The sequence below is a fragment of the Notamacropus eugenii genome, chromosome 4 (genome assembly GCF_028372415.1).
Source record: "Notamacropus eugenii isolate mMacEug1 chromosome 4, mMacEug1.pri_v2, whole genome shotgun sequence".
NCBI classification, from domain to species: domain Eukaryota; kingdom Metazoa; phylum Chordata; class Mammalia; order Diprotodontia; family Macropodidae; genus Notamacropus; species Notamacropus eugenii.
This window is the reverse complement of record NC_092875.1, coordinates 109,683,348-109,710,349: the sequence shown is the minus strand read 5'-3', so window position 1 is coordinate 109,710,349 and position 27,002 is coordinate 109,683,348. Positions and strand designations below refer to the sequence as shown.

Genomic DNA, 27,002 nt, shown 5'->3' with positions numbered 1-27,002 from the left:
CACTGATGAAAGAAATAACATATGAAAACTTTGGAGAAATGTGAAGACTTTATGTAGCAATCCAGAAAGAACAAATCAGAATCAAGAATACGATATACACATTGTCTATAATAATACAAATAAAAAACAACAGCCAAGGCTTTTGAACTCAGATTCATAGCATTGAACAATCTTGCTTCTGAAGAAGGGATGTTGTAACACATTTCTCCTCTTGGTTAGGAGGTGTGAGACTAATGGGTGCTTTGTCACTAAGCTGTACTTAATTGTTTTTTCTGTTATGTGAGATTTTTCTCTAAGTGGAATATATTTGAAAGTAACATGTAAAATAGCAAAAGAAATCCATACATTAAAATAGAAAAAACCTACAAAATTATTTTTGATTGAGAGATCAGGGGAAATGGCTTCATGGAGGTTACGGCACTTGAACAGACCCTAAATGATGGTCAGGATTTCTGCTTATAGAAATAAGGAGTGTGAATGTGAAGACTATATCCTGGGAGACTGGCCTGGAGCATAGACTATATGGAGGGGGAAAATATGAAGTAATGACGAAAAAGGAAGATGGCATAAAAATTGTAGGGGGCCTTTACTGTCAGGCTGGATTTTATATTTTTGCTAGTAGGGAGACTTTGAAGGGTTTTGAGCAAAGAATGACATGGTCAGATCTTTAAGACAGTTAAAATATATTCATAGTAGGACATTTCAGCAGTTTGAGCCAGTTCACAGAAAGAGTTTATCATAAACAGAAATGTGCTACCAAAATTGTATTTTAAAATCATATAAAAATCTAATTTGACCAGACTGTTTATGACAGCTTGTTAATCTTATGTTTGTTGAGTGGAAATTGTTCGCAGAGCTTGATGTGAAATATTTTCCAACTGTTTGATAGCTTTAAATTGATGTCACAGACAAGTTAGATAAGTTACAGTACTTAAGCACTATCAGTCTAATTAGAAGTAAGATGAGCTAGTTGCCCTACCACAGTAGTTCAAAACGGAACATAAAGGAAGGAGGCCTGGAAAAGTCTTACACAAAATGAAGGACTATGTTAAGGTATCCACAGCAGAACTGGAAAAACCGTATGAATTTAACTCAACAAGGGATACACCTTCATTTCTGTGCTTGAGTAGGTTAAATATATCTTTTTTGTTATTATATTATTGAATGTTTTCTTCTTGATTTAATTAGCCTCCAGTATAATTGTGGAATATTTCTATTGTTGTTCTTATACTTATCCATCACTATGTTATCATTTGATAGAATTCTAAATATTGCTTACTTTAAAAATGGTTTATTATTGCTAGGAAGAGACTTTTGACTATAGCCATTAATTTTAAAATCTGTAACTTTTTGTTTTTCAGAATTGTTACTCTTTATTATGTTTGAGGTCTGTGATCATGGTAAATTTCTTTCTCAGGTAGATTTCTACAAACATTTTTGTTTATAGAAAGAGAAAATATGCCAGTGCTTGGTTATTTTCATTTGGATTCCCAGCCTATCCTGTTACTTCTCCGTTCCCTAATATTTCCCTGGTTTATGTGTCTGTTTTCATCTGTAAAATAGCCACAACAATAATGATGATACATGTACCACCCACCTCACAAATTTTTGAGGAATCAGAGAATCTGGGTTTTGTACTGCTTTGTAGACCGTTAAGGGCTATATAAATGAGAGATGCTTTTATTAATTGCTGATGATAATTTTCTCACCCAGATCAGTTGATCATATGATTTAATACTGTAAAGAAGCTTGGAGAACATGAGTCTTTTAGTTGCATTCTGACCAGAGGAAAGTTATTTACCCTCTTTAAACCTTAGTTTCATTATCTGTATTTAATGAGAGTAATAAAACTAGCTTTACTTAGCACTGATAGTGGTTGAGATGAAATTGTTTTGTTAACAGTCAAGCTTTCTTTAAAGGTGAGCTGCTGCTATTTAATGGATACTATGGCATTACAAATTTTATTACAATTTTTTTCCTAGCAGCTTTGTGCTTGTTTTTTGAGAGGATTGCAAAGCTAAGATTAAAAAAAAATAGTGTTTTTTCTCACTCCTGAGAATCTGTGGGTGATGTGTAATGGTTAGCGAAGCAAATACTTATAAGGCAGGATATACGTTCCTTACCAGTGAGACAAAGTTCTCTGGAAATTCAGAGGAGGGAGGAATCACATTTTATTGAAGGAGTGGGGATCAGAAAAGTCTTTATAAAGGTGATAATTTTAGCTGGATATCAAAGGATGCAATAGAAATTATTAGCCAGAAAAATGGGGATGGGAAGGGAAAGGGTACACAGAAGTAAGAAAGTGTGGAGTGTTTGTGGAACTGTGAATAGTTTGACTAATACTTAGGGCAATTTGGAAGCTAAGACTGGAAAAGTAGATTGTTGTCAGAGCATGGAGAGCCCAGAATGCTTGAACTGAAAGAAATTTTTTATTCTTTTTCATAGGCAGTGAGTTCCTATTGTTAGGGACAGTTAGGTGGCACAGTGGAGAGAATGCCAGGCCTAGAATCAGGAGGAATCATCTTCCTGAATTCAAATCTGGTCTCAGACATTTATTAGCAGTGTAACTCTGGGCAAGTCACTTAACTCTGTTTGCCTCAGTTCCTCATCTGTAAAATGAGCTGGAGAAGGAAACCGCAGAACAGTCCTGTATCTCTGCAAAGAAAACCCCAAATGGGGGCCACGAATAGTTGGATACAACTGAACCAACAAGACTTTCCATTGAAGATTTTTGAGCTGGTGAATGATATTTGTACTTGCAGGGCTAGAAGGGGAAAAGTCTGGAGCAAGGGACACTAGATATACTGCTTATTATTCCAACAGTCAAAGTGAGAAGAGTAATGGAAGCCCTAAACTAAGGTGATAGCAGTGAAAATGGAAATTCTAGCAGTCTATCAGGAATCCTTAAGCTGTTTTGAGTCATGGACTTCTTTAGTGATCTGGAGAAACCTATGTACTCAGTATCAGATTAAAGTTTTTAAATGCATAAATAATATGCATTCAATTCAAGTATATAATTAATAATTACAATTGACATAAAATAATTGACATAAAACTTTAAGGGTTCTTAAGTGCATCACATATATTTTTGCATTGGAGCTAAGCATCAGCTTTGCAGAGTAGGTTCTATAGTTATTATCCGAAGCTCTGAATGACTTGCCCACAGTCGTACAGCTAGTAAATGTGAGAGTTAGAATCCACATGCAGGTTTTTCCAGACTTGAGGTCCAGTGCACTGTCCACTATATGACCTGTCTCTCAAGATTAAAGACTTGGAAATTATTTGGTTGTTTGGGAAATGGAGAGAATCAGCTGCAAGATGAATTTAAGTTCCCAAGCTTGGATGGTTGAGAGAATATTATTTCTATTTTCAAAAAGAGGAATTCAGGAAAAGTGGGTATTGGAGAAAAGATGATAATTGAGTCTGGACATGTTAACATTGAGGTGAGGGAAATAATTCCCATGGAGAGATGCTTAACAATTACTTGAAAATTTGGACTAGAAGCCATCATTTGGAGTAATGGAAAAGACTTTTTAGAAGGAGGCTAGCCAATACTGTGGTAGGTACCTCTATTCACATTCTTACTCCATTGTAAAAGGTTTCTATGGTCTTTTGGAGTCAGTGGTTTGATCAGTGTTGACTAAAATGAGTTGTGACAACAAATTATATATACATACACACATATTTATGTGCACATATGTATGTATACATACATACACATAATAATACATACCTATATGTGGTATCTCAAAAGTTTTAGTATCATTTTAAACATGTAAGTATATATGCATGTACATGCACATATATATATTCTTATGTATATGGGTATATATGTTATATATACACAAAGTGTGTGTGTGTGTGTGTGTGTGTTTGTGTGTGTGTGTGTGTGTGTGTGTGTATAACCATTAAGACAGATAGTTGTTCTGACCTTCTTTAAAGGCCAACCCTCTACCTGTATTCTATACCTACTTGTCCATTTTAGGCACCTTTCCCCCTCAACTTATCCCCTGACTTCTGGCATTTAATCTTTAATTTTCAACTGCCTCATTTCTCTTTTGACTTCAACCATGTACTACCCTCTCCTGCTCTTGTCTAGGAAACATAAAGATAAGTCCAATTTTTAGTTGGTCCTGCTTCTACTGGCCTATATCCATACTGTATCCATAGTTCACAAATGAGACTTATGCTACTTCTTTTCCCCAAATGTTTTTGGTCTTGTTTCAAGGATTGGTTATTTTCTCATACAGCTCCCAACCTGTCCTATTTCTCCTCTATTCCCTAATCTTCCCCTAGTTTCTGTTTCTATTTTCTTATCTATAGCAGTAATTACATATGTACTACCTACCTCAGAGATTAATGAGGAATCAGAGAAACTGGATTTTGTACTGTTTTATAGATCATCCAGGGCTATATAAAGAAATCTGCTTTTATTAATTTCTAAAGATAGTTTTCTGACCCAAATCAGGAAATTGAAATGTATCTTCTTGTGTAGCTCAATTAGCTTAATATTAAGGTGGATTAAGGTACAGCTAATGATGGATTCTGTTTCATTCTTTATTCACTCAATATTTTGTAGGTATGAAGTGAAGACAGAATGTTTTATTTCCTCTGATGTTCTTTATTCTCTGTAATTTAGACTGAGGTGAAGGAGAGGATGTTAGATGAGACAGTAGACTAAAATGTTGTCAGTGACTTGGAAAGAAATCACTGTAACCTTCTGTATGGATAAATGTATGAGAATTTTGGAATTTTAATATTATTTTTAAATGTTTTTAGTAAATTTTGATGTAATGAAAATTTATGAAGGAATGTGACTTATTAGGAATCAGTTAAGATTGTATAATCATTTAAAACATAAGTTAGTACATATTTTGAAAAATTGTGTCTTGTTTGAATCTAAGCCTACCTGTAGGATAGGAGAGCCACTTTCTTTGAAGACCACAGCTAGAGGGGAATATAGGCTAAGAATTTGAAGATGTAAATTATGTTTGGCATAATAAAGAGGAAAAATTTTGAGTTATTGTGCTTAATAAATGAGATAATTGATATAATACCTAACTGGAGATCTTACCAAGAAAGGACATGTGTACTGTGTTTAATGAACTTTGAAGTGTCCCCTTTCCTCTCTTTTAAGCATTTTAGTAGGATTCATTGATTTCTAATTTAAAGCAACAATACTAACTTTAATTTTTTTAAACCTAATAATTATTGGCATAGACTAAATGTATTTTGGTAAGTGAAGGATTATTATAGATAGTTGCCCAGAGCACTGAGAACCTAAATGACTTACAAAATCTATGCAGAACTCAGGTCTTCGTGACTCCAAAGCCAGTTATCTCCCTATCTAACGAAGCTACCTCTTACCCAATATATACAAAATAATTAATTTTTTGTGAGTTGAGAGCATCTTCCTACAGGAGGATCAGGAAGATCTAGTGAAGGAGATGCTCTAAGTTGGATATTGAAGATGCAGAGGCAGAGAGGCAGTGTATTTCAGGCATGGGGGTGATCTCGTACAGTGGCATGGAAATAGGAGATAGAATGTCTTGTTTGGCTGGAAAGTGGGGTGTATGAAGGGGAGAAATACACAGTAAGCTTTAAAAAATGGTCTGGAGCCTGAAAATGAAGGACTTTAAATGCCAGAGACATTTGTATTTTATCATAGAAACAAAAGGGAGACGGTGGAGTTTCTTGAGCAGGAGATTGACTTGGCTAGAATTGTGCATTAGCAGTTCAACTTGGCAGCTGTCAGTCAGTGCTTGATTAATAAATTAGCATGTATTAAATCCCTGCTTTGTACTAGGTGCTATGCTAAGCACTAAGATAGAAAACAAAACCTAATTCATCTCCCTCCTCCCAAAAAAGAATGAGCTAGCAGACTAATACTTTAGTAGTCCAGGTTAGAGAGAAATGGAATTTAGGATGTTGGCTGTATACGTGAAGAGAATGAGATGAATTCAAGAAATGTTGTGGAGGTAGAACTGAGATTTTCTTTACAGCTCTTTGGATATTGAGGTGAGGAAAAATTAAAAGTCAAAAATTTTTCTTAAATATGCCAGGGTTATTAGAAAGATGCTGCTTCCTTTGACAGAAATAAGAAAGTTAGGAAGAAGGATATTTTGTGGGGGGGTGTAGGAGGGTTGAAGATAATGAGTTCTGCTTTAGAGATTTTGAGTTTGAGGTATTAGCTAACATAATACTTTAAGGTTTGCAAATTGCTTTACTTATACTATTCAGTTTGATCTTCACAGTACCCTGTGAGGTAAATGTTGTTATTATCAACATTATTAATGTGAAGAAACTGAGTCTGAAGAGTTTTAAGTGATTTGTTCAGGGCTATACATCTAATAAGAATCTGGAGCACCCTTTAAATTCTACTGGACTTCTAGTCCGGTGCTCTATCCACTATACTTTTTAGTTTCCTCACCATTGAGATGTTTATTGGATGTTGGAAATGTCTAAAAGGTACATGATACTGGAGAGAAAGATCTGGAAGCCTTTTGCATAAGGATGATAATTGAACTATGAAAGCTGGATGAAATTACTAAGAACAAGATCTAGAAAGATAAACCAGTGTCTATAGGGCAGACTGTTCTGCGTAAGAGGCGGGTCATCAATGATGATCCGGCGGAGGAGACAAGAGGGAGAGCAATCATGCAGGTAAGAGATGATCAGAGCAGTGTCAGGGAAAAGCCAGGGAGGAGCAAGTAGCTAAGTTGAAGGTATGACCAACTATGTCAAATGCTATATAGAGGTCATTTAACCTCGAGGAATTAAAAAAAAAAGCCATATTCGGATTGAGCAGTTTAGAACTCAGTAACCTTGGAAGGAATAGTTTCATTTGAGTGATGAAATTGGACACCAGCTTTCAACCTTTAACCTAGGGTTAAGGGACTGAGCAGTGAGTAAAAGAATAAGAGGACATGGAGGCCAAGTGTTACTGCCCTTTTTTGCGGGGATGAGGGTATGGCTAGAAAAGGAAGGAGAGATACAGGTTGATACCTTACATAAGTTGGCTTTAAGTGTTTTTAAGCATAGCTGTTTTCTTATAAATTGTTCCTCAGAATTTAGAATGTAAAAATTTAGAATCCTTTAAAAATATCATTAACATTGTTTACCTTTCATTTATCTTGCAGGAGTATGCTGCTGCTGTGCTGCCTTGCGCCCTCGTTACAAACGTCTGGTGGATAACATATTCCCTGAAGATCCAAAAGTAAATTTGACCTCCCACAACTACTGATCTTCCTTTGCCAGACTCTTTCATTCCTCCCTCTTCTGGCCTCCATTACTCCCAATTTCCTTTCTGTAGTTTTACCTTTAAACCTTCTGATTTGGAGGAGGATCAATACATTTCCTTGAAATAACCCATATTAACTTTTGTGTCTATTGAAATCTTTTTCTTAGACTTAGAGAACACTAGATACAAAAGGATTCTTATTTGGGTTTCCAGTTACATGGGCCATGTGTAATGTCCCCTTTTATTTGCTGTGCTTCCACTTTAGATAGTAGTGCTTAAGTACAAATAATAGTAAAAGTTTCTCTGCTTTTAAATGCTTTGCAATCTAAAAACAGTCATTTTTTGAGCTTTTTTAGTTAAGAAATCACTTGGTTTTATTTGATCATACTTTAAATGAAAATGCTTGGATGTCTGGTTTATCCTAGTTTTTAAATGTTTAGAAAAAATACTAAATAGTATTTCCTGAATTTATTTCATTCTAATTATAATAACCATAGAATTTTTTCACTTGGCATAAACTTTAAGATTCTACTTACCACTAGTTTTTTTTTTAAACAAACAATATTTATGAAAATTTAGACATGCAGAACCAGTCAATTAACAAATATTTATTGAACACCATTGAGTCTGCAAGATTCTATGTGAAATGCAATGGAGTACAAGACATGGCACTTATGCTGAAGAAAAATCTATTTGGGGAAAATGAAATATGAAAAGTTAAACTGCAGAAGAAGTATTGGAATTATGAAAAAATATTTAGAGATAATTAATGCTTAAATTATTAAATTAATATAATTATAATTTATTATATAGTGCTGTTTATAAAGTACTTTTATCAAAACACCTTGTGAGGTAGGTAGATCAAGTATTATTGTCTCTCTATGAGAGGTTAAGTGGTTTGTTCATAATTGCTTGACTATTAAGTCAGAATTCAGTTCCAAGCATCAGTACTCCAACAGTATATCCACAGCACCATGCTGTCTCACACACACCCCGCCCCCCCCACATATAGAACTGTAAGATTAGCAGAATGATGATGTTCATTATGTCACAAAAATTCTGTGAAGTGAATATTATTAATTCTGTTTTACAGTTACTATTGCTTCATTTTGTAGATGAGGGAACTGAGTCTTGAGAAATCTCTCAGTTTGTACAAGGTTATGTATCTTGTATCATAGGTAGGACTTGAGCACATGTTTTCTTGACTTCAAGTCCTACATTGTTACTGATACTCTGCTGCCTTTCCAGCATTTTTGTTATGATGGATTATTGTGTAAATGGTAATTGACAATCAGTATTATGAATTTGGAGGATGAGGGTAGATTACTGTAAACAGAGTTGTCTAGGACTGCTTCTTGGAGAAGTAAAGACTTAAGTTAGGTCTTGAAGGATGTGCAGGTTTTTTGTGGATAGGATGGAAAGATGGCAGATCATTCCATGAGAGAGAAATAGAATGAGCAACGGCATAGCAAGGCAATAATTAGACAACATTAGGCCTACTCTGGGGACAGTAAGCAGAGTGAATTACCTGAAGAAGCATGTCATGTAAAGTAATCCAAGATGAATTTGGAGGACATTGAATGTAAGGGGGAAGGGAAAGAAGTGTTTATTACCATGATGCTTTACAAATATTATCTTATTTGATTTTCACAACAGCCCTATAAAGGTAGGTGCTATTAGTATCATCAGTTTTTACAGTTGAGGTAATTGAGGCAGACAGGGTAAATGACTTATCCAAGATCACACACCTTATAACTGAGTCAGGCTTTGAACTCAGGTCTTTCTGTATCCAGCTCCAGTGTTTTATCCACTGTGGTACTCAATTGCCTCTAAAGTAGGAGTAAGGAATTTGGATGTTTATCCTATACTGAATGGGAAAATGTAGATTTCTTTTTGATTGAGGGAGATAATAGATCCATCTGAGAAAACTAGTTTATAGGAGATAAATTTTATTTTAAGTTTATTTGAAATATCTGCCACTTAAAAAGTGAATTAATTTCTGGGAGGGGAGGGAAGGATTTGCATGAAATTTTATACACGTACAGATAATAAAACCTTAAACAACCAGACCTTAACAGACATCAAATGTCTGTAGTTTAAGAAAAAAGTTTGTTGCTCCATTCTGTTTTCAGTAGAAAGAGAAAAAAACAAATATTGAAATAAAGAATTTAACAGACATTAAAACTCCTGCGTAATAGGAGACCTTGATTTGAGTACCTGAAACTTAATAACTTTGTAGTCTTGAACAAGTCACTACTTCTCAGAACGTCAATTTTCTCAATTTTAAAATGGGGATAATAATTTCATTACCAGCTTCATATGCTTGTCAAGTAAAGTAGTAAGTGTTTCCAAACCTTAAAGCACTGTAAAAATATAACTTGTTATTTTTACGCAGTAGAGAGAATACTTCAATAAAATCATGACTTGAAGCACCACAGTGTTCTGTATTATAGAAAGATTCAGTGTTCCTAGTATATTTTAAGGCACAAAGTAGATTAATGCATTTTAGAAAAATAGAAATTCTAGTTGTCCATCATTTTAACAAGAACACTTTTTATTCATCAGGTTATCTCTCAGTCCCTGAAGATATTGGTTAATTTACTATATATATTTTAAAATTATAATTTGATTATTTTGTTTAGTAGTTTACATTAGAGTGTAAACTCCTTGAAGACAAGTTCCTTTCTTTTTATCTTGTGTTTATCACCATGCTTGGTTTATAGGAAATCTCATATATGCTGACTGACAGTATTTAAATCGTAATAGGCTTATAAATCTAGAGCTGGAATAGATTTTAGAGACTCTTCTCCTCTAACCACTTCCTTTACTAGATAAGGAAACTGGGGCCCAGGGAGGGTAAGTGACTTGTCAAAGAAGTAGTAAGTAGTGGTGATTATATTTGAACTCATGTTCCATGACTTCAAGTTCTGGGACTTTTTCCTCTGCTTTGCTGTTGCTCTTTTCTGTTACATTTAAATGATGCATTTCTTCACTCTGAAGCACTTGGATGTATTAAACTGGAATTGCCATTAAGGCAGCAATAGTTAAATTAATCCTTTTGGTGTGAATTGACCCCAACTCAACACTGGGACATTTGAAATAAATGAACCTTAAATGAACATGTTGAAGTTAAAAAAAAAAAAAGATAACATTTTCTCTTATGTTTAGGATGGTCTTGTTAAAGCCGATATGGAAAAGCTGACTTTTTATGCTGTATCTGCCCCAGAGAAACTAGATCGAATTGGTTCTTACTTGGCTGACAGACTGAGCAGAGATGTAGTTAGACACCGGTCTGGGTAAGAAATCATTCTCAGCACAAATTCCTTTTCTTGGTGTGAAGGATTTTACCTCTTTGCATTTCTAAAACTTATCTAATAAAGTTAGCATTAATTGGTTATAGGTGGAAGGAGTTTTTCAGCCTTTTTATTGGCAATATAATTGTGTGTCTGCAGTACAGCATAAATTCCCTAGGTATTTGCTGAGCATCTTCCGTGTGCAAAAGCATCATATTAAGTTCTGGGTACAAAGATGAAAATAATTGTCTCTGCTTTCAGGGATTTCATTCCAATTTTGGGATATAATATGCATGCAAATATTCATATTTGGTTTATTCAAATCAATCTTGGGTAATTAGATAACTTGAGTAGGTTAGGAGAGGTTTTTTATAGGAGGTGGCATCTGATCTTAAAAAAAGATCTTGTGTGCTTGAAAAAAGAATCACTTTTAAAGCACACTTTACAAGTGGTCATTATCTCTTCACTTTAAGATTTCTAATGGAGAGAAAACCATTCTACTTTTGGATAGCTCTGATTTTCATAGAGTAATATTTTGAGATACATTCAACAACTTTAATATAATATGGGAATATCTGTGATTTCCATTGGTGACACGGTCATGAATATTGCTCATACTACAATGGTTTATTTCCTACATTCATAATTGAAGGAAATGCCAAATTTCCGTTAGTGAAAATAAAGAGGTAATTTTTTTCACATCCAAATTCACAGAATGGAATCCCTGAAAGCTTTCCGTGGACTCCTTAGATCCTAGGCTAAGAAGCTCTGATGTAGAAGTTATTGCTTACGTTGTCTTGAAAGGAGTAGGGGGTTATAGAAGGTGAAGAGAACATATTCCAAGGCCATAGGGAAACTCAGTGCAAATGCACAGAAATCACAATTTTATATGTAACTCTTTTCATAATTCTCTTTCATAACTCTCATTTTTTTCCCAATTTTTCTTCTACCTTTCTTACTCGTTTTTTAAAATCCTTTTTAAGCTCTTCCAAGAAGACTTTTTGGTTAAGAACAATTTGAGACTTCGCATGTAGGCATTTTGACATTGTTGTCCTCTTCTGAATTTCTGTTTGGATCTTTCCTGTTACCATAGTAGCTTTCTGTGGTCAGAGTTCTTTTCTTTTGTTTTTTGCTATATGGAGTGCTTAAGATTTTATTTTCTTGGAATATTTCATTCAGTATATGTGATACTTTTAGTCTTCTTTATAGACACACTTTAACTTTTTAAATTTTTCTGAAAGTTTTTATATAAACCAAGCCATTTTATTTATTTGTTTATTGTTGTTTAGTCGGTCAGTTGCATCTGACTCTTTGTGACCTCAGGAGTCATAGCTTGCAGGCCCTTCTGTCCCCCACTGTCTCATGTAATCTGTCTAAGATCATATTTTTTGCTTCCATGACACCATCTGCCTTTCCCTTCTCCTTTTGCCTTCAGTTTTTCTCAATGTCAGGGTCTCTTCCAATGAGCCCTGTCTTTTAATTATGTAGCCAAAGTATTTAAGCTTCAGCTTCAGTATATGGCTTTCCAAAGAATATTCTGAATTAATTTCTGTGAATATTGACTGGTTTGACCTCGTTGCTGGCCAAGGGACTCGCAAAAGTCTTCTCCAGTACCACAAATTCTGTAGCACTTGACTTTCCTTGCAGTTCAGCTCTCACAACCATGCATTGCTACTGGCAAAACCATAGCTTTGACTGTACAGACCTTGGTTATCAAAGTGATGGCTCTACTTTTTAGTATGCTGCCCATATTTGCCATAACTTTTCTTGTGAAGAGCAAGCAACTTTTAATTTCATGACTGCATTTGCCATCTGCAGTGATCTTTGAGCCCAAATGAAATTTAACACTGCTTCCATTTCTTCTCCCTTTGTTTGCCAGAGCGTGGTGGGACCAGTTGCCATGATCTTAGTTTTTTTGTTGTTAAGCTTCAAGACAGCTTTTTACACTCTCCTCTTTTGCCCTCATCAAGAGCCTTCTTAATTATTCTTTACTTTCCACTTTCAGGGTAGTGTCATCTGCATATTTGAGATAGCTGATATTTCTCCTGGCAACCTTAATTCTGGCTTTGGATTCATCCAACCTGGCATTTCCCATTATGTATTTTGCATATAAGTTAAATAAATAAGATGACAGTGTATGTTGTACTTCTTTTCCAGTCTTAAACCAGTCAGTAGTTTCATGTTTTGTTCTAGTTGTTGCTTCTTGACTTACATGTAGGTTCTTCAGGAGACAAGTAAGATGGTCTAGTACTCACATATCACAGAGGATTTGCCACATTTTGTAGTGATCCACACAGTGAGAGTAGACATTGAAGCAGATGTTTTTTCTGGCATTCCCTTGCTTTCTCCATAATCCAGTGAATGTTGGCAATTTGGTCTCTAGTTCCTCTGCTTTTGAAAACCAGCCTGCTTTTATGGTAATTCTCTGTTCACATATTGCTAAAGCCTGGCTTACAGTCTTAAATATAACCTTGCTGGCATGTAAAATGAGCACAATTGTTTGGTAATTTGAACATTGTTTGGCATTGCCCTAGTTTAGGATTAGGATATAAATTGATCTTTTTCCAATCCAGTAGCCACTGTTGAGTTTTCCAGATTTGAGGACATATTGAGTGCAGCACTTTTAACAGCATCATCTAGACAGCCATTTAACAGCCTCATTAGACAGTCACTTTGTTTTCTTCTTCTTCTTCTTCGGAATATTTTTGAAATGCCTCCTATACAGTATTTTGAACCTCTTGTCCACAGCTGTTCAGGACTCTTATCTACCACATCTAATGCCTTAAATTTATTCATCACTTCCACTTCATATATATACATATATATATATGGGATGTTATTTAGGTCATGCCTATATGGTCTGATGGTTTTCTCTACTTTCTCAAATTTAAGTCTTAATTTTATAATAAGAAGCTTATGATCTGTGAGCTACAACCAGCTCCAGATCTTGTTTTAACTGACTGTATAGTTTCTCCACCTTTGGCTAAAATGTATATAATCATTTTGATTTCAATATTGACTGAGCAGCAACAATATTGAATTATATATATTTGCTGTGATTTTTTTCATCAGTTTTCCAGTTAAGATCCACTTTATTTCCAGTTCTTCTCACAAAGAATGCTGCTATGGATATTTTGATATAGAGACCTTTGCTTCTGTCCTTGACTCCTCATTTTCACTAACTCCCTATGTCTATCTAGTTGCCACATCTTGTAGTTTCTCTCTCTGTAGCATCTCTTGTATATGTCTCCTGTTTTCCTGTCACGTAGCCATCACTCCATTCTAATTCCTTCAATACCTATCTCCTGGACTGTTTGCAGTAGCCTCCTAATTGGTTCCCTTGCCTCAAGTCTCTCTCCACACTAATCCATCCTCCAGTCACTGACAGTGATTTTCCTAAAATATAGGACTTACTGTGCCATTACCTTCCACCCATCAATGATCTGTTAATTAAACTCCAGTCTCTCCTTGTCATCTCTATTAAATAACTGGTATTAACATTCTTTACAGCCTTGTTCCCTTCCTTTCTTCCTAGTTTTCTTACACATTATTCCCTCCAAATACACAGGGTCCAGACCTACTGACTTGCTTTACTGTTGCTCAGTAATGGCCCTTCATTGCCCATCACTTGCTAATCCCCTATGATTGTTATGTTCTTCCTTCTCTCTTCTACCTGCCCTCATCCCTTAGAATCAAAAGTCAGTTTAAACATTACCTTCTGCAGATAGAATATTTATTAAGCACTTACTATGTGCCATGCACTGAGTAAAACACGTAGGGATTCTAATATAAGCAAGAAAGATAGCCTCTACTTTCAAGCAGCTTATATGCAGATGAGAGAAAACAACTCATAAAGGGGAGCCAGAAAGAGGGGTAGGCACTAGGGATACTAGTAAGGGGCTGGAAAAATCTGGAGAATAAGTGGATCTGGGAGTGAAGTGAACATAACTTGGTCCATTCATGTAATGGTTGTTAGAGATACGTAGTCACCAATCAGAAAAGTGGACCTCAGGACAGAGGTATCTTCACATTTTAAAGGCTACTGGTGAGTAGAGTTAGGAGTAAAGTGTGTAATAACCTTTCTGAAATCTCTTACCTAAAGTTACTTTGTGTGGGGGTTAGCTCATGCTCTCTTTATTAACCTTTAGTCCTCTTTGAGGGACTTAAGTTCACGTTTATCTGATAACTACTTCAATTGTGAATTGTGCCTTTCTTTTGTTTACCTGTTTAAAAAATTGTTTCAGTGCTATGAATGATAAGACTTTTTATGAGATTTAACTGGGATATATTATATTCCGTTTTCCTTTATATTTAGGTATGTTTTAATTGCTATGGAGGCATTGGACCAGTTGCTAATGGCTTGCCATTCTCAAAGTATCAAGCCATTTGTAGAAAGCTTTCTCCATATGGTAGCAAAGCTGCTGGAATCAGGAGAACCAAAACTTCAAGTTCTTGGAACTAATTCTGTGAGTAAAGTCATGTTACACTGATTATAACTTAACTTCTGACGTGTTATCTCCTTCTAATATACCATCTTACCAGGAAGAAGAGGTATGAGAGAGCTAAAATACTAAGACAAAATTAAAATAAAATGTTAAAAAGGAATATAGGGATTGACAATTCTTTGTAATTATTTTTCATTAGCTGTATCTATTTCCTATTACTGAAATTATGAATTAGGGGACTGAGCATGTTAAGCCTGCCTTTATATCCGCCATCTTTTCTTCCCTTCTCATGATTCTCTTTATTTCTGTTTGGCTTTGTCTACCACTTTCAGTCTACACATGCGTCATCATTCTTTTTTTTTTTTTGATTTCTCTGTGTAGCCTGCTCTATTAGCTCAGTTCTGATTTTATATTCATCATCTTCCCCGACCTGTGGGTAATAATATATGCATAGAATTAAAGGTGTCAAAGCCCGAAATCTATAGTTTCACATGTGTATGACAACCCAGTTTTAATTGGAAAAAAACACAAATTAACATTTAGTAAGCATCCTTTGTGTTGAAAAAACTAAGCAAGTCACTAGGAATCCAAAGACAAAAGTGAAACAGCTCCAACTTTCAAAGCATTTATATTTTATTGCTTAGAATCAGAGATGTATGTATAGAGCCCAGTATTATGTATAAAGTAATTTGAAGGAGAATTTATACATGGGAGAATCAGGAATGACTTCATGTATGAGGCACTGATTGAGCCATGTCATGATAGCATCAAGGGATACTGAGACACAAACGTGAGAAGGAAATGCCTCCCAGATGTGGTAAGGTCAGTACAAAAGATACAGGCCAGGTAAAAAGTCCCAGGAACAACTTCCATTTCTTGCTGCATTAGCCTCCAGAGGGAAGAAGCGAGGAAAGGTGGCATGGGCATTGCTTCCGTTTTTAACCATAGAGGGGAAGCTCCCATCTCTTGCTGTGCTGTCCTCTGCCTAATTTCTATCCTCTGGATGTGAGAAGTAGAGAAAAGGGCTTTCCATCTGACCTTCCAGCAGTTCCTCCATACTGTTCTTTCTCTTCCCTCATCTCCAGTATCCACTGGGAAGAAAAGAGACACCTCTCACTTCATTACTAACATAACTCATACCTGGTCATACCTTACTTAACCTAATTGTTCTGAGCCCGTGTAAATCATCATCAAAACCTTTTTCCCATCCCCCACTACTTGATCCTTTGTTCCCATCCCTCTCATTCCACCCACCCCAAAGTCTCAGCTGAGTGCTACCTTCTGTTGTGCCCTTTGGAGTATATTTACTCCATAGGCAATAAATTTGCTTTCATCTTAAATCTTTTCCTTTCTCACTCCTTCCATCTTCTAGCTACCCCAAGACATGAGTGCTTCCTAATGACACAACTCTCCTGGCCACTTTATGTTTCTGACTGTACTTTTTCTCATTTTCCTTGGCTTCCTGGGGTTGTGGGGGAATCCCCTTTGTTCCTCATTGGCACTTCCAGGTTCTCTCCCCTATGACTTAATACCCTCTCCTCCTTTGAGGTCCATACAATCCACATCTTCCACCCAACCAAAGTCATGATAGTAGTTGACTAAAGACCTTTAGGACCTACTCTGCTTCCTGAATGAGTTCAGTGCTTGGTCTATAATCTTTCTCTCCTACCCAATTCCTGCCCTCATACTAGGCAATTTCAACATACATAATGATACTCCCTCAGATGCCCTAAACTCCCATTTCCTTGATCTACTTACTTCCATAACCTGCTCTTCTACCCTGCCTTAGGCAGAGATAAAGATGATTATACCCTTGTACATAAACATACCATCTCCATGTTCAGGAATTCCAAAATGTCCTTATCTGACCGTAATTTATTGATTATCCACCTCTTCCTCTGTCTTCCTTTATCAAACCTTGGTCTTTGTCCACACTGTGACCTTTGTTTTCTCAGCCCCTCTATTATCTTCTAAACCATCACTCCTGGTCCTATCTCACATGAAGACATGACCCTACTCCTTGCCAAGACAAACCCCTTTACCAGTATAACTGATCCTGTTCCATCTTGTCTCCTCCCTCACATTGCCTTCTCAGTCTTCTGCACTCTCTGACTTTCTTCAGTCTCTCCCTGTCTATTGACTACTTCCTTGCTGTCTACAACTATGCCCACATCTCTTCATCTGATCTCTACACCATCATACCATATTTCTTCTGTTTTTTGTGACTAAACTCCTTGACAAAGCTATCTCCATTTGGTGCCTCCATTTTCTCTTCTCTTACTCTCTTCTTAATTGTCTACAATCTGGGTTCCAATCTTATTATTCAAAACCAAATTGTTGTTTCCAAAATTACTAACGATCTCTTAGCTGCCAAATCCGATGGCTTTTTCTCAGTCCTCATCCTCCTTCATCTCTTTATAGCCTTTAACACTAGTGATTACCCCCTTCCTGATACTCTCTTTTCCTAGGTTTGCAGGACATCACCCTCTTCTGCTTCTCTTTATGTAACTACTCATTCTCCGTCTCCATTTCTTCTTCTTTAACCTTTGGGTATCTCACAGAGTGTATGTCTTGAACCTTCTTCTCTTCTCCTTCTATACTATTTCACTTGATAATCTCATCAGTACCCACAGATTTAATTGCTATCTCTGTGCTGATAATTTCCAAATCTCCTAGCCTGCCTCAGTTTCCCTGCTGACCTTCACTCTTTCATCTCCTACTGTCTTTCAGATATCTTGAACTCTGTGTCCCATAGACATGTTTAATTCAGCATGTCTAGAAATAATACTGTTTGTTATAAAGGTTTAAAAAAAAATGTTCTTTGGTGAGCGGGTAGTGGGAAGGAGAGAAAAATAAATGCTTTTAAAAATAAGTTAAAAGATTTAACAGTTAAAAGATCATTGGTTACCCCAGAGAGAGAACTTTCAGATTAAGTGTATGTTTAGAAGATAGTTTGCAAAGCATTTAAAAAAACATAATTGAAAAGTAAGGAAATAGAGGCAATAAATACAGACTTTTTCAGAGAATCACAAAATTTCAGAATTGGAAAGAAGCTAATGGTTATATAGTACAAATTAGACCTGAAAAGGATCCTCTTTTTGATATTCCTTGAAAGTACCTTTGCTTTAAAAAACCTTTATGAAAGTCTACTTTTTGTGGACCTCTAATTGTTAGGAAACTCATATCAAAACTGAATCTCTGATTTCTATTCATTGCTCCTAGATTTGCTCTCTGGTGTCAAATATTGTGTCTAATCTTTCACCTTACATTCATTCATATACTTGAGAGTTATTATATCCGTTTACATTCTTCTCTGTTCCAGGTTAAACATCTCAAGTTCATTCATCCAGCCATATGATATGAATCTAAAGCTCTTTACTACATTCTTGCCCTTCTCTGGTTACTCTCTGACTTACTACTGCTTTACCTAAAATGTAGTGTCCAGAACTGACCAGAATCTTTTAGATTAAGTCTTACCAGAGCAGAGTAAGGTGGGACTGTCCCTCTGTTCCTGGAAGCTTGTCCTTTTTAAAAAAGAAAAGTTTTTGGTATTTTTAAAAGCAAGAAAATATAAAAGAAAAATAAAGTAAAAAAGGTATACTTCGATCTCCATTCGAGAAGGATAGTATTTTTCATCATGGGTCCTTTGAAAATATGTTGGATGATTGTGTTGTTGAGAATAGCTAAGTCATTCTCAGTCACTGTTAATAAGGTTAGAGCTAGAAGGGACTTTAGAAAAGGCCATTGCTTTGGAGCCAACTCTCATTTTAAGGATAAAAAACCTGAGGCCTATAGAGTTTAAGTTACTTGTCCTAGGTCACACAAGTAGTAAGTAGCAGAATAGAGATTATTTTGTAGCGTAAACTCAGATAAGAAAAAACATAGTTGCCTTTATCTTTTCTACATCTTATAAAATAATCACCAATAGCATTTCAAAATTTATAGGATTTTCTTCACAACCACTGTTTTAAGTATATAGTTCAAAAATTATCCTCATTTTACAGTCTCTAGTTTGTGGTTTAGATTAAGAGAAAATTGAATTCCATACATTTGTTGTACGGCAACGTGTGATAATTAAGCCATTACATAGACGTAGACCTTTTTAGTATCATATAGAGACACAGGATAAGAAGTTGGATCACAGATTGTTCCCTAACTTAACTGGAAGATGGAATATTTTTTCTAGTTCCTCACAAGAAAAGAAGTACTTCATATTTCTTTGGAACAGTGTCTGTTCCATTTGACTATCCAAGGGTAACTTTGGATGTTTCCAAAAATAATCCATCCTTCAGAATATCTGGGAACCACATCATTATTTAGAACTTTGATTAAGATTAAGATAAACTGATTTTCTTCCCTTTTTCTTTCAAAAAAAAAAAACCTTACAAACAGATGTTTTGCCAAGGCAATATTCATAACACCAGTGGTGACTATGAATATGCCAACATCGTTCTGAGTCACAAAGTATACCTAATCTCCGTACAGAAGGTAGAAGAAAAACAATTATTCTGACACTAGAAAGCCAAATTCATCATAGTAACCAAGAAGTCTACATATTATCAGGCCTTCCTACAAACAAACACTCTCAAGTAAAATGCCCTTCTCTCACCCACAGCCAGCTGCCTTCTTCCTCTGTCCTAGTCCGACCAACTTCCTCTCAGCTCTTCTCCAACTCCAGCTCTCCCTCTTCCACCTTTCCTGCTCCTTCCCTTCCTGTTCCACTCGTTCAGCAAACTCCTCCCACCAAAGACTCATGTGATTCAGGCTTCCATGTGACCCAGTGAGGTCACATGGGTCCATGAATAGGAAAGATCTTCCCATGTAAATTACCATTACAACAAAATACAGGTTTGACAGCTAAACATTCTTGTTAAAAAAAAAAATAATAGTCTGAATAATAGTCTGATATTTTCAGAAGGTCTATTCTGAAGAATATAATCTCAGTATTCTTCCTATAAAGTGCTCATGAGTGATATCTAGCAAATTCTTTGAAATTATAGTTTTCAAGGAATGACATTTCTAAAGACTGCTATTGCGAAGTACAGTTTTGTTAAATTTATTGTAAAGCTTATTTTAGTTTCTCATTGTTTTTCCCTCATACAAAAATGCCTATAAATTCTTAACTGATTCCGATAACATTGTTTTAGAGCCAGGTTGGATGAGTTATTTTTAAAATAACATAAGTTATTAATATTCTGGTCTTTGAAAATATATTGTAAGGAATGATTCATTGAATGGTACCTTAGTCAACTGAATATTAATTAGATATGGAAAACCATCTCAAGAAATCTTGGGGTCTGTGCCAGTACCCCTTTGCTTCTTTTCACACACACACACACACACACACACACACACACACACACACACACACGCACACACACACAATTATCTTTAGGTTACTAGAGAAGAGTGTGATATAAATTTGTTCAGCTTTTACTTTCCTTTCAATAATAATAATTTCTCATCTATACTTGTGATTTTATTAAAACCTGCCTGGTAAAGAATCTTCCTCTACTAATGCAGATAGACACCTTCTTTGCACCTTTATAGTTTTAAGAGAAATAACTGAGGTACCAACACATTAAGTGTTTTGTCAGGGCTTTGCACAGGGTCTTTGACAGTGTCAAAGGTAGAATTTAATCCTAAGTTTTCCTGTTTCTGTGGCCATGTTTCTATCTTCTATACCATTCTTCCTCTCATCATTTTTATTCTTGTTACTATTTTTGTTATTGTTATTATAATTAGTAGCTGACATTTTTATATTTAACCTGTCATTTTGTTTAAACTTAGGTCCATTTCCACTAGCTTCATCATGTGTAGAAACATACAAAAATTATAAACTACTAATTTTATACTTGGGGAATAGTGTACTCCCATTACATAAATAATATTACCATTTGTTATTTAATGTTATTCTTTAAAGTTTCATTATTGATATTTAAAAGAATCTTTTATTCTGTTGAATAGTTTTCTGTTATATTGTTATTGTGCTTTTAATGCTTATGAATTATACATTGAAATAATATAAAAAACTTTGCAAATTGTTTTGAGCCTTAGAAGAAATATCAAAAGTATTTATTGGTGCTATTTAATTTTTTTGTAGTTTGTCAAATTTGCAAATATTGAAGAAGACACACCCTCTTATCACAGACGTTATGACTTTTTCGTTTCCCGATTCAGTGCCATGTGTCATTCTTGTCATAGTGATCCAGAAATACGGAAAGAGTATGTATCCTTTTTTATGTTACTGAGTTTTAATAGAACATCGTATAAGATCATGGATTTCTCATTCATGTTTATGTTGCATAACATAGTTTAAAGGAATTATGAAGAGCTATAATCTAATTATCTCTAAACACTAACTGTCTTACATGTGTGTTCAACAAATAGTTACTTGGTACCTATTCAAAAATAAGGCATATCTCATACACGAAGAGTTCTTAAACTAGGAGCAGGTATAATACTTGGCATATATCAAGTGCCATTTTGCATTTAGATATGTGCTTTAGAGAAATGATAAGTATTATTTGAGGTTTGTTTTGGGGAGGAGAATTTCTTAGTAACCTGAATGGCTAGTAATACTTCAAAACCAGCATTCTCTGAATTTCAGGAATCTTTAACACTGGGGAGATATATTGGAGAGGGAAAACATATTAGAAAAGATTGAACCTTGAAGGAAGCTAGAATTTTTAAGTGGCAGAGGTGAGCAATCCCTCTCTAGCCAAATTTCCAACTGAAGAAGAAGTTTTGAATACCATTAGGTTCCTCTTGTGTGACAGTGCACCTGGTTGATTCTATTCCTGCTTCAATTTGCAAGGCAGCTAATCTACTGCTCATACAAAAGCTGACTGAAGTCTTCTGGGTTATATGGGAAGAGGTGATTATCCCCCAGGAATTCAAGAATGCCTCCATTGTCCATCCATCTCTATAAAGGAAAAGGAAATAAGTTGTCCTGTGACAATCATACATGAGTCTCTCTCTTGATTATTGCTGGCAGGATTCTTGCCATGGTCCTTTTTAATGGGGTGATCCTTCACTTGGAAAATAGTCATCTACCCTGAGAGCCATTGTGGCTTCAGAAAGATCCAAGGCATGGTTGATACAGTGTTTGCTGCCTGGCAACTTCAGAAGAAACTCCAGGAGCAGAACAGAGGCCTGTACACAATATTTGTTGATCTAATGAAAGTCTTTGATACTGTCGATCATGAGGACTTGTGGAAAATTATTGCAAAATTTGGTTCCCCAGAGAAGTTTGTCGTTATTTCATATAACTTCCATGACAGCACGCTTGCATGGGTTCTGGATCATAGATTATACTCTCACACTTTCCCAGTTACCAGTGGAGTGAAACAAGGCTTTGTGTTTGGTGCCATGATTTTTAGCAGGATATTGTTGTCAAATGCCTTCAGTGAAGACAAAAAATGGCAGTAATGGTAAACCACTTAACTTGAAGAGTCTGTAAGTCAAGACTAAAGTGAATCTTTGAGTTGGTGTGCAGCTTTTTGTTCTCAGATGATCATGTACACAATATAGCCTCTGCAGCAGAGATGCAATACAGTATGGATCAGTTATCCTGCTTGTACTAATTTTGGTCTAACAATACCAAGAAAATAGAGGTTCTTCACCAGTCAGCACCACACCATACATATGTCGAACTATCAGTTACAGCCAATTTGAATGCTCTAGGTAACTTCACTTACCTTGGCAGTAGACTTTTTAAGGATGCACACATAGATGATGAGGTTGATGCACATATTGCCAGAGCTAGCTTAGTATTTGGGAGGCTCTGAAGGAATGTGTGGGAGAGAAGAGATGTTAGGCTGCCTACCAAACTGAAGATCTACAGAGCCATTGTTACTGACCTCATTGTTGTGTGCCTGTGAGACCTGGACAGTCTACCAGTGCCATGCAGGAGACTGAATTGCTTCCATTTGAATTGTCTTAGGAAGATTCTGAAGATCACCTGGTAAGATAAGATACTGGACACAGAGATCCTTTCTCAAGCTGAACTGCCAAGCATTCAAACTATACTTCAGAGAGTGCAGCTCTGATGAGCTGGCCATGTTCCAGTGCCAAATGTACATTTGCTTTACTGTTTTATGGAGAACTCACACAAGGCAAACCCTTATATAGACATCATAAGAAATGATATAAGAACCTTTTTAAGGTCTTGCTAAGTAACTTTGGTATCGATTGTGAGACATTGGAGACATTGGAGACATTGACACAGAACTGTGCAGCATGACATCCCTGCTTCCCTGTGCTCTGTGAGCAAGGCAGAATTTCAGTAGCTCAAGAGAAATGTGAAATGTATAAATGTAGAAATATCTTCACTCCAAATGTCCACATGGACTATTGGTGTTTGACCTGCAGTAGAGCCTGATGAGATTGTATTGGTCTGCTCAGCCACAGCTGGACACGTACCCTGACCACAACACAGTGAATACATTTAAGTCCTCTTTGAGCAGAAAAGACAACAGCTGTACTGTACTATCCCCCAGCATTCATTCCATTTTGTCCCATTTCTGGACTTTTTGCTCATGCTATTCCCTTTATCTGGAAAAAATCTCCCTCTTCCCATTCTGCCTTTTAAATACTTTTCATCCCCTAAAAACCAACTGTAATATTGTCTTTTCCACAAAATCTTTATTGATCTTCCCAGTCAGATTTCTACCACCCCAGCTTCTCAGTATTCTTGCTTTATTTCTTCTTTTATGGTATCCAGGAGCTTTCACAACCTTATACCTTACCAGTTTTATTTTGTGTTCTTCTTTCACGTACTCTCCATTCCAGTGAAAATTGGACTACTAGCTATTCCTTGAATGATCTTCCCTTTTCAGCCTTCTCTATTTACTTTAACTTATTCCCTATGCCTGTAATGTACTCTTTTTGCCTGTTGGCCTGTTGAAATCTTTCTCCTTCCTCCGATGCCAGATCAAATGATAGATAATAATATTCGTCATCATCCTCTTCATTGTCGTCATATCTAGCATTTGTATAGTACGTATTATGTGCCAGACACTGTATCTTTACAAATATTTCCTCATTTTAGCACTTTACAAACATCACCATAAGCACCATGCAAGCTAGGAGCTGTTATTATCCTCATTTTACAGATGAGGAAACTAAGGCTATGAGTTTAAGGAGGTTAACTAAGAGGTTAAGCAACTTGTCCATGATCACACAGTTAATAAGTATCTGGGGCTGGATTTGAATATGTGTTTTTGGTCCTTTTGTATTTAAGTTCAAAATTAATAAACATTTTAAAGAAGAGACAAGGACCCAGGACCAGGACTTGAAATGAGTGACTCATAGTTTTTGTGCAGGATGAAGAGTATCATCTTGACAGCAAATTGAAAAGTGAATGTTCAAGTAGGAAGGGAACCATGAGAAGGCAATGACATAAAAACCAAAGGAGGAGAGAGGGTTCTTAAACAATATAAAAACAATAAAGATCATTACATTTGATGGTTAGCAAAGTATTAGTTGCTTTGGAGAGAGCAGTTTCAGCCACATTGTGGGGTTCAGAGATATGTCTCAAAATCTGTAACACACAGACTTTGACCTAAAGGGCCCAGGTCTCCCTGCATCCTGGGTCATCTCCAGTCATCCTGAGGAACATCAGATCACTGGATTCAGATGGCTTTGGAGAAGTGAGGCTGGTGACCTGCATAGCCCTCCCTCACTCAAAACAAAGTCAAGTGCAAGTCATGTCATCATTTCTCTGATGGCATGGTCTTCTTCGGCAACAAAGCACTAACACAGTCTCATAATGTAAGCTTATAATTCTAGGGTAATCCCAAAGTAGTATTGGGAAGGAATTTTGAAATGGGGGTCAGTACCTTACTTCATGCTTGGACAATAAACTTGGTTTGTGGCTGAGTAAATTGTCTAACCTGTCTGTTATACAGTTAACCTTGACTGTACAATAAAAGTGTTTGAAGTAGATGAATTCTAATCTTTCCAGCTCTAAAATTGTGACTCTCTGATATTCTCAGAATATTAAAGCTTTATAATAAGGTTATATAATAATCTTTTTTTGTAAATTACTTTTTATAAGGTGTCTTCCAGTGACCCACAATTCAAATTCTCTTCTCTTACTTGAAATTATGATTATTTCCTTTTTTTTTGCTAAGTGTCTTGAACTCCTCGAAGACATTGGAATGGAAGAAAACTATCAAAGAATGTGTTTGCAAAATTTAATTTCAAGGCAGTTAGGTGATACAGTGCATAAAGCACTGGACCAGGAGTCAGGAAGACCTGAATTTAAATGTGTCCTCAGACAACTTACTAACTGTGTGATTATGGGCAAGTCACTTAACCTTTGTCTGCCTCAATTTTCTCACATGTAAAATAAGGATAATAATAACACCTACCTCTTAGGATTGTGAGAATAAAATTAGATCATAGTGTAAATGCTTTTCAAATGCTAAAGCATTATACAAATACGAGCTATTATTATTACTGATAATAGATACTTTTTAAGCATATTTGTTTTGTCATTGCAATAAAGCAAAAATATAGTACAGTATATAGTTTTATAAGGCTATAAGCTAGTATTTCACTATTGCTTATTAAAACAAAGATCTCATATAAACTGATGTAAGTGAGAAGTCTGCATAATAAAAAATAATCTTTAAAGGTTTTTTAAAGAAATGATGAGAATCTTTTTGTTGCTTAGCTCCCCCTAGTGAAATATCTATATAGTTTTATCTGAGTGCATTTATTTGTATGTAATATTATTAATATTAACATTCTTTTACAAACTTAGCTTTTTGGTATTTATCTTATTGAAATTCAGTGTTTAAATGCTTTGATTTGTAATTAACTCTTAATTCTTGCCCTTTAGATTATACCACAATTTTAAAAATTCTTAAAAGAATGATGACATAAGATCAGTGTTTCATTTTTGATGTCTAAAATGAATAAATAAAAATCTCATAAACTATAGAGATTTTGATTCTTTGTAATTTATCATTAAAAAATTCTAGCTTAATTTTTCTGTCTTCTAATTCTAACTCTGAAATCCATAATTTCATTCCCTAAAATGAAATCTTTTAGTTATAGCCTAAATAGTGGAAACATCAGTCTAAATTTCTTGAAATGGTTGTTTATAGGAAACGACTCCCAGGTGATTTACCTTAGGCATAGCTTTCACAAATGGTAGTCTAGGCCAGACATAAGGATTCTAGGTAGCTCAAGACTATGGACCCACTTCAAAGGCTATTTTTACCACCTCTTCCCCTAGACTGAGCCTTTTTCTTATCTGTTGTAGCCACCTACTGCCACTTAAATTTTTAACCAGCATTGTTAAGTAGATCTAGGTTTTGTTGTATTCTTTTGACTGTCACCTAACGAACAGTGCCTTAAGCAGCATAGAGTTGCACATGACCAGGCAAACCAAAGCAAAATTTACACTTAATTATATCTGCTTTGATTGACTTTTAAGATTTTGTTAAACTTTAGGGAATATAAAATGATTAGACTTTCCTTTGAGAGCTGCATTCTAAAAGGTACAGTAATAATAGGTCTTAACAATATGTACTCCTAATTCAGAAATCTGTGAAAATGCTTTATAAGCAATTTTTCCCTGTAGCCTCTAAATCTGATTTCTAGTGCTGTCCTCTGTTAACTAGTGCCCAGTGCAGCTGGATGGCACAGTGGATAAAATGCCAGGCCTGAAATCAGGAAGACTCATCTTCCTGAGTTCCAATCTGGCCTCAGACACTTATTAGCTGTGCGGCTCAGTTTCCTCATCTATAAAATGTTCTAGAGAAGGAAATGGCAAATCACTCTAGTGGCTGAAAATTCCAATTGGGGTCACAGAGTTGGACGTGACTGAAATGATTGAACAAAAGCAACTCATGTCATTTAGACTGTATTTCTGACCAAATCTCCATAGACTCTTCATTTTTTATTTACAGCTAATATTGTATTTCAAGCAGACTTTCTAGATTTAAGCTTAATAAAAACATTCAAAACTTTAGTTTTCAAAACTAAAGAGTATGTAATTGAATGTACACT

General features: G+C 35.6%; 1 protein-coding gene across 4 annotated transcripts in view; it reads left to right on the top strand.

The window, feature by feature from the left end:
• The window catches only part of EFR3A (EFR3 homolog A), a 137,846-nt gene that overhangs the window by 27,224 nt on the left and 83,620 nt on the right, over positions 1-27,002 (top strand). For all 4 annotated transcript variants that reach the window (XM_072603056.1, XM_072603057.1, XM_072603055.1 and 1 more), the window contains 4 exons: positions 7,140-7,216; positions 10,409-10,536; positions 14,849-14,999; positions 21,082-21,203. In XM_072603056.1, coding sequence (XP_072459157.1) covers positions 7,140-7,216; positions 10,409-10,536; positions 14,849-14,999; positions 21,082-21,203 — 478 coding nt within the window. The remainder of the gene's footprint in view (positions 1-7,139; positions 7,217-10,408; positions 10,537-14,848; positions 15,000-21,081; positions 21,204-27,002) is intronic.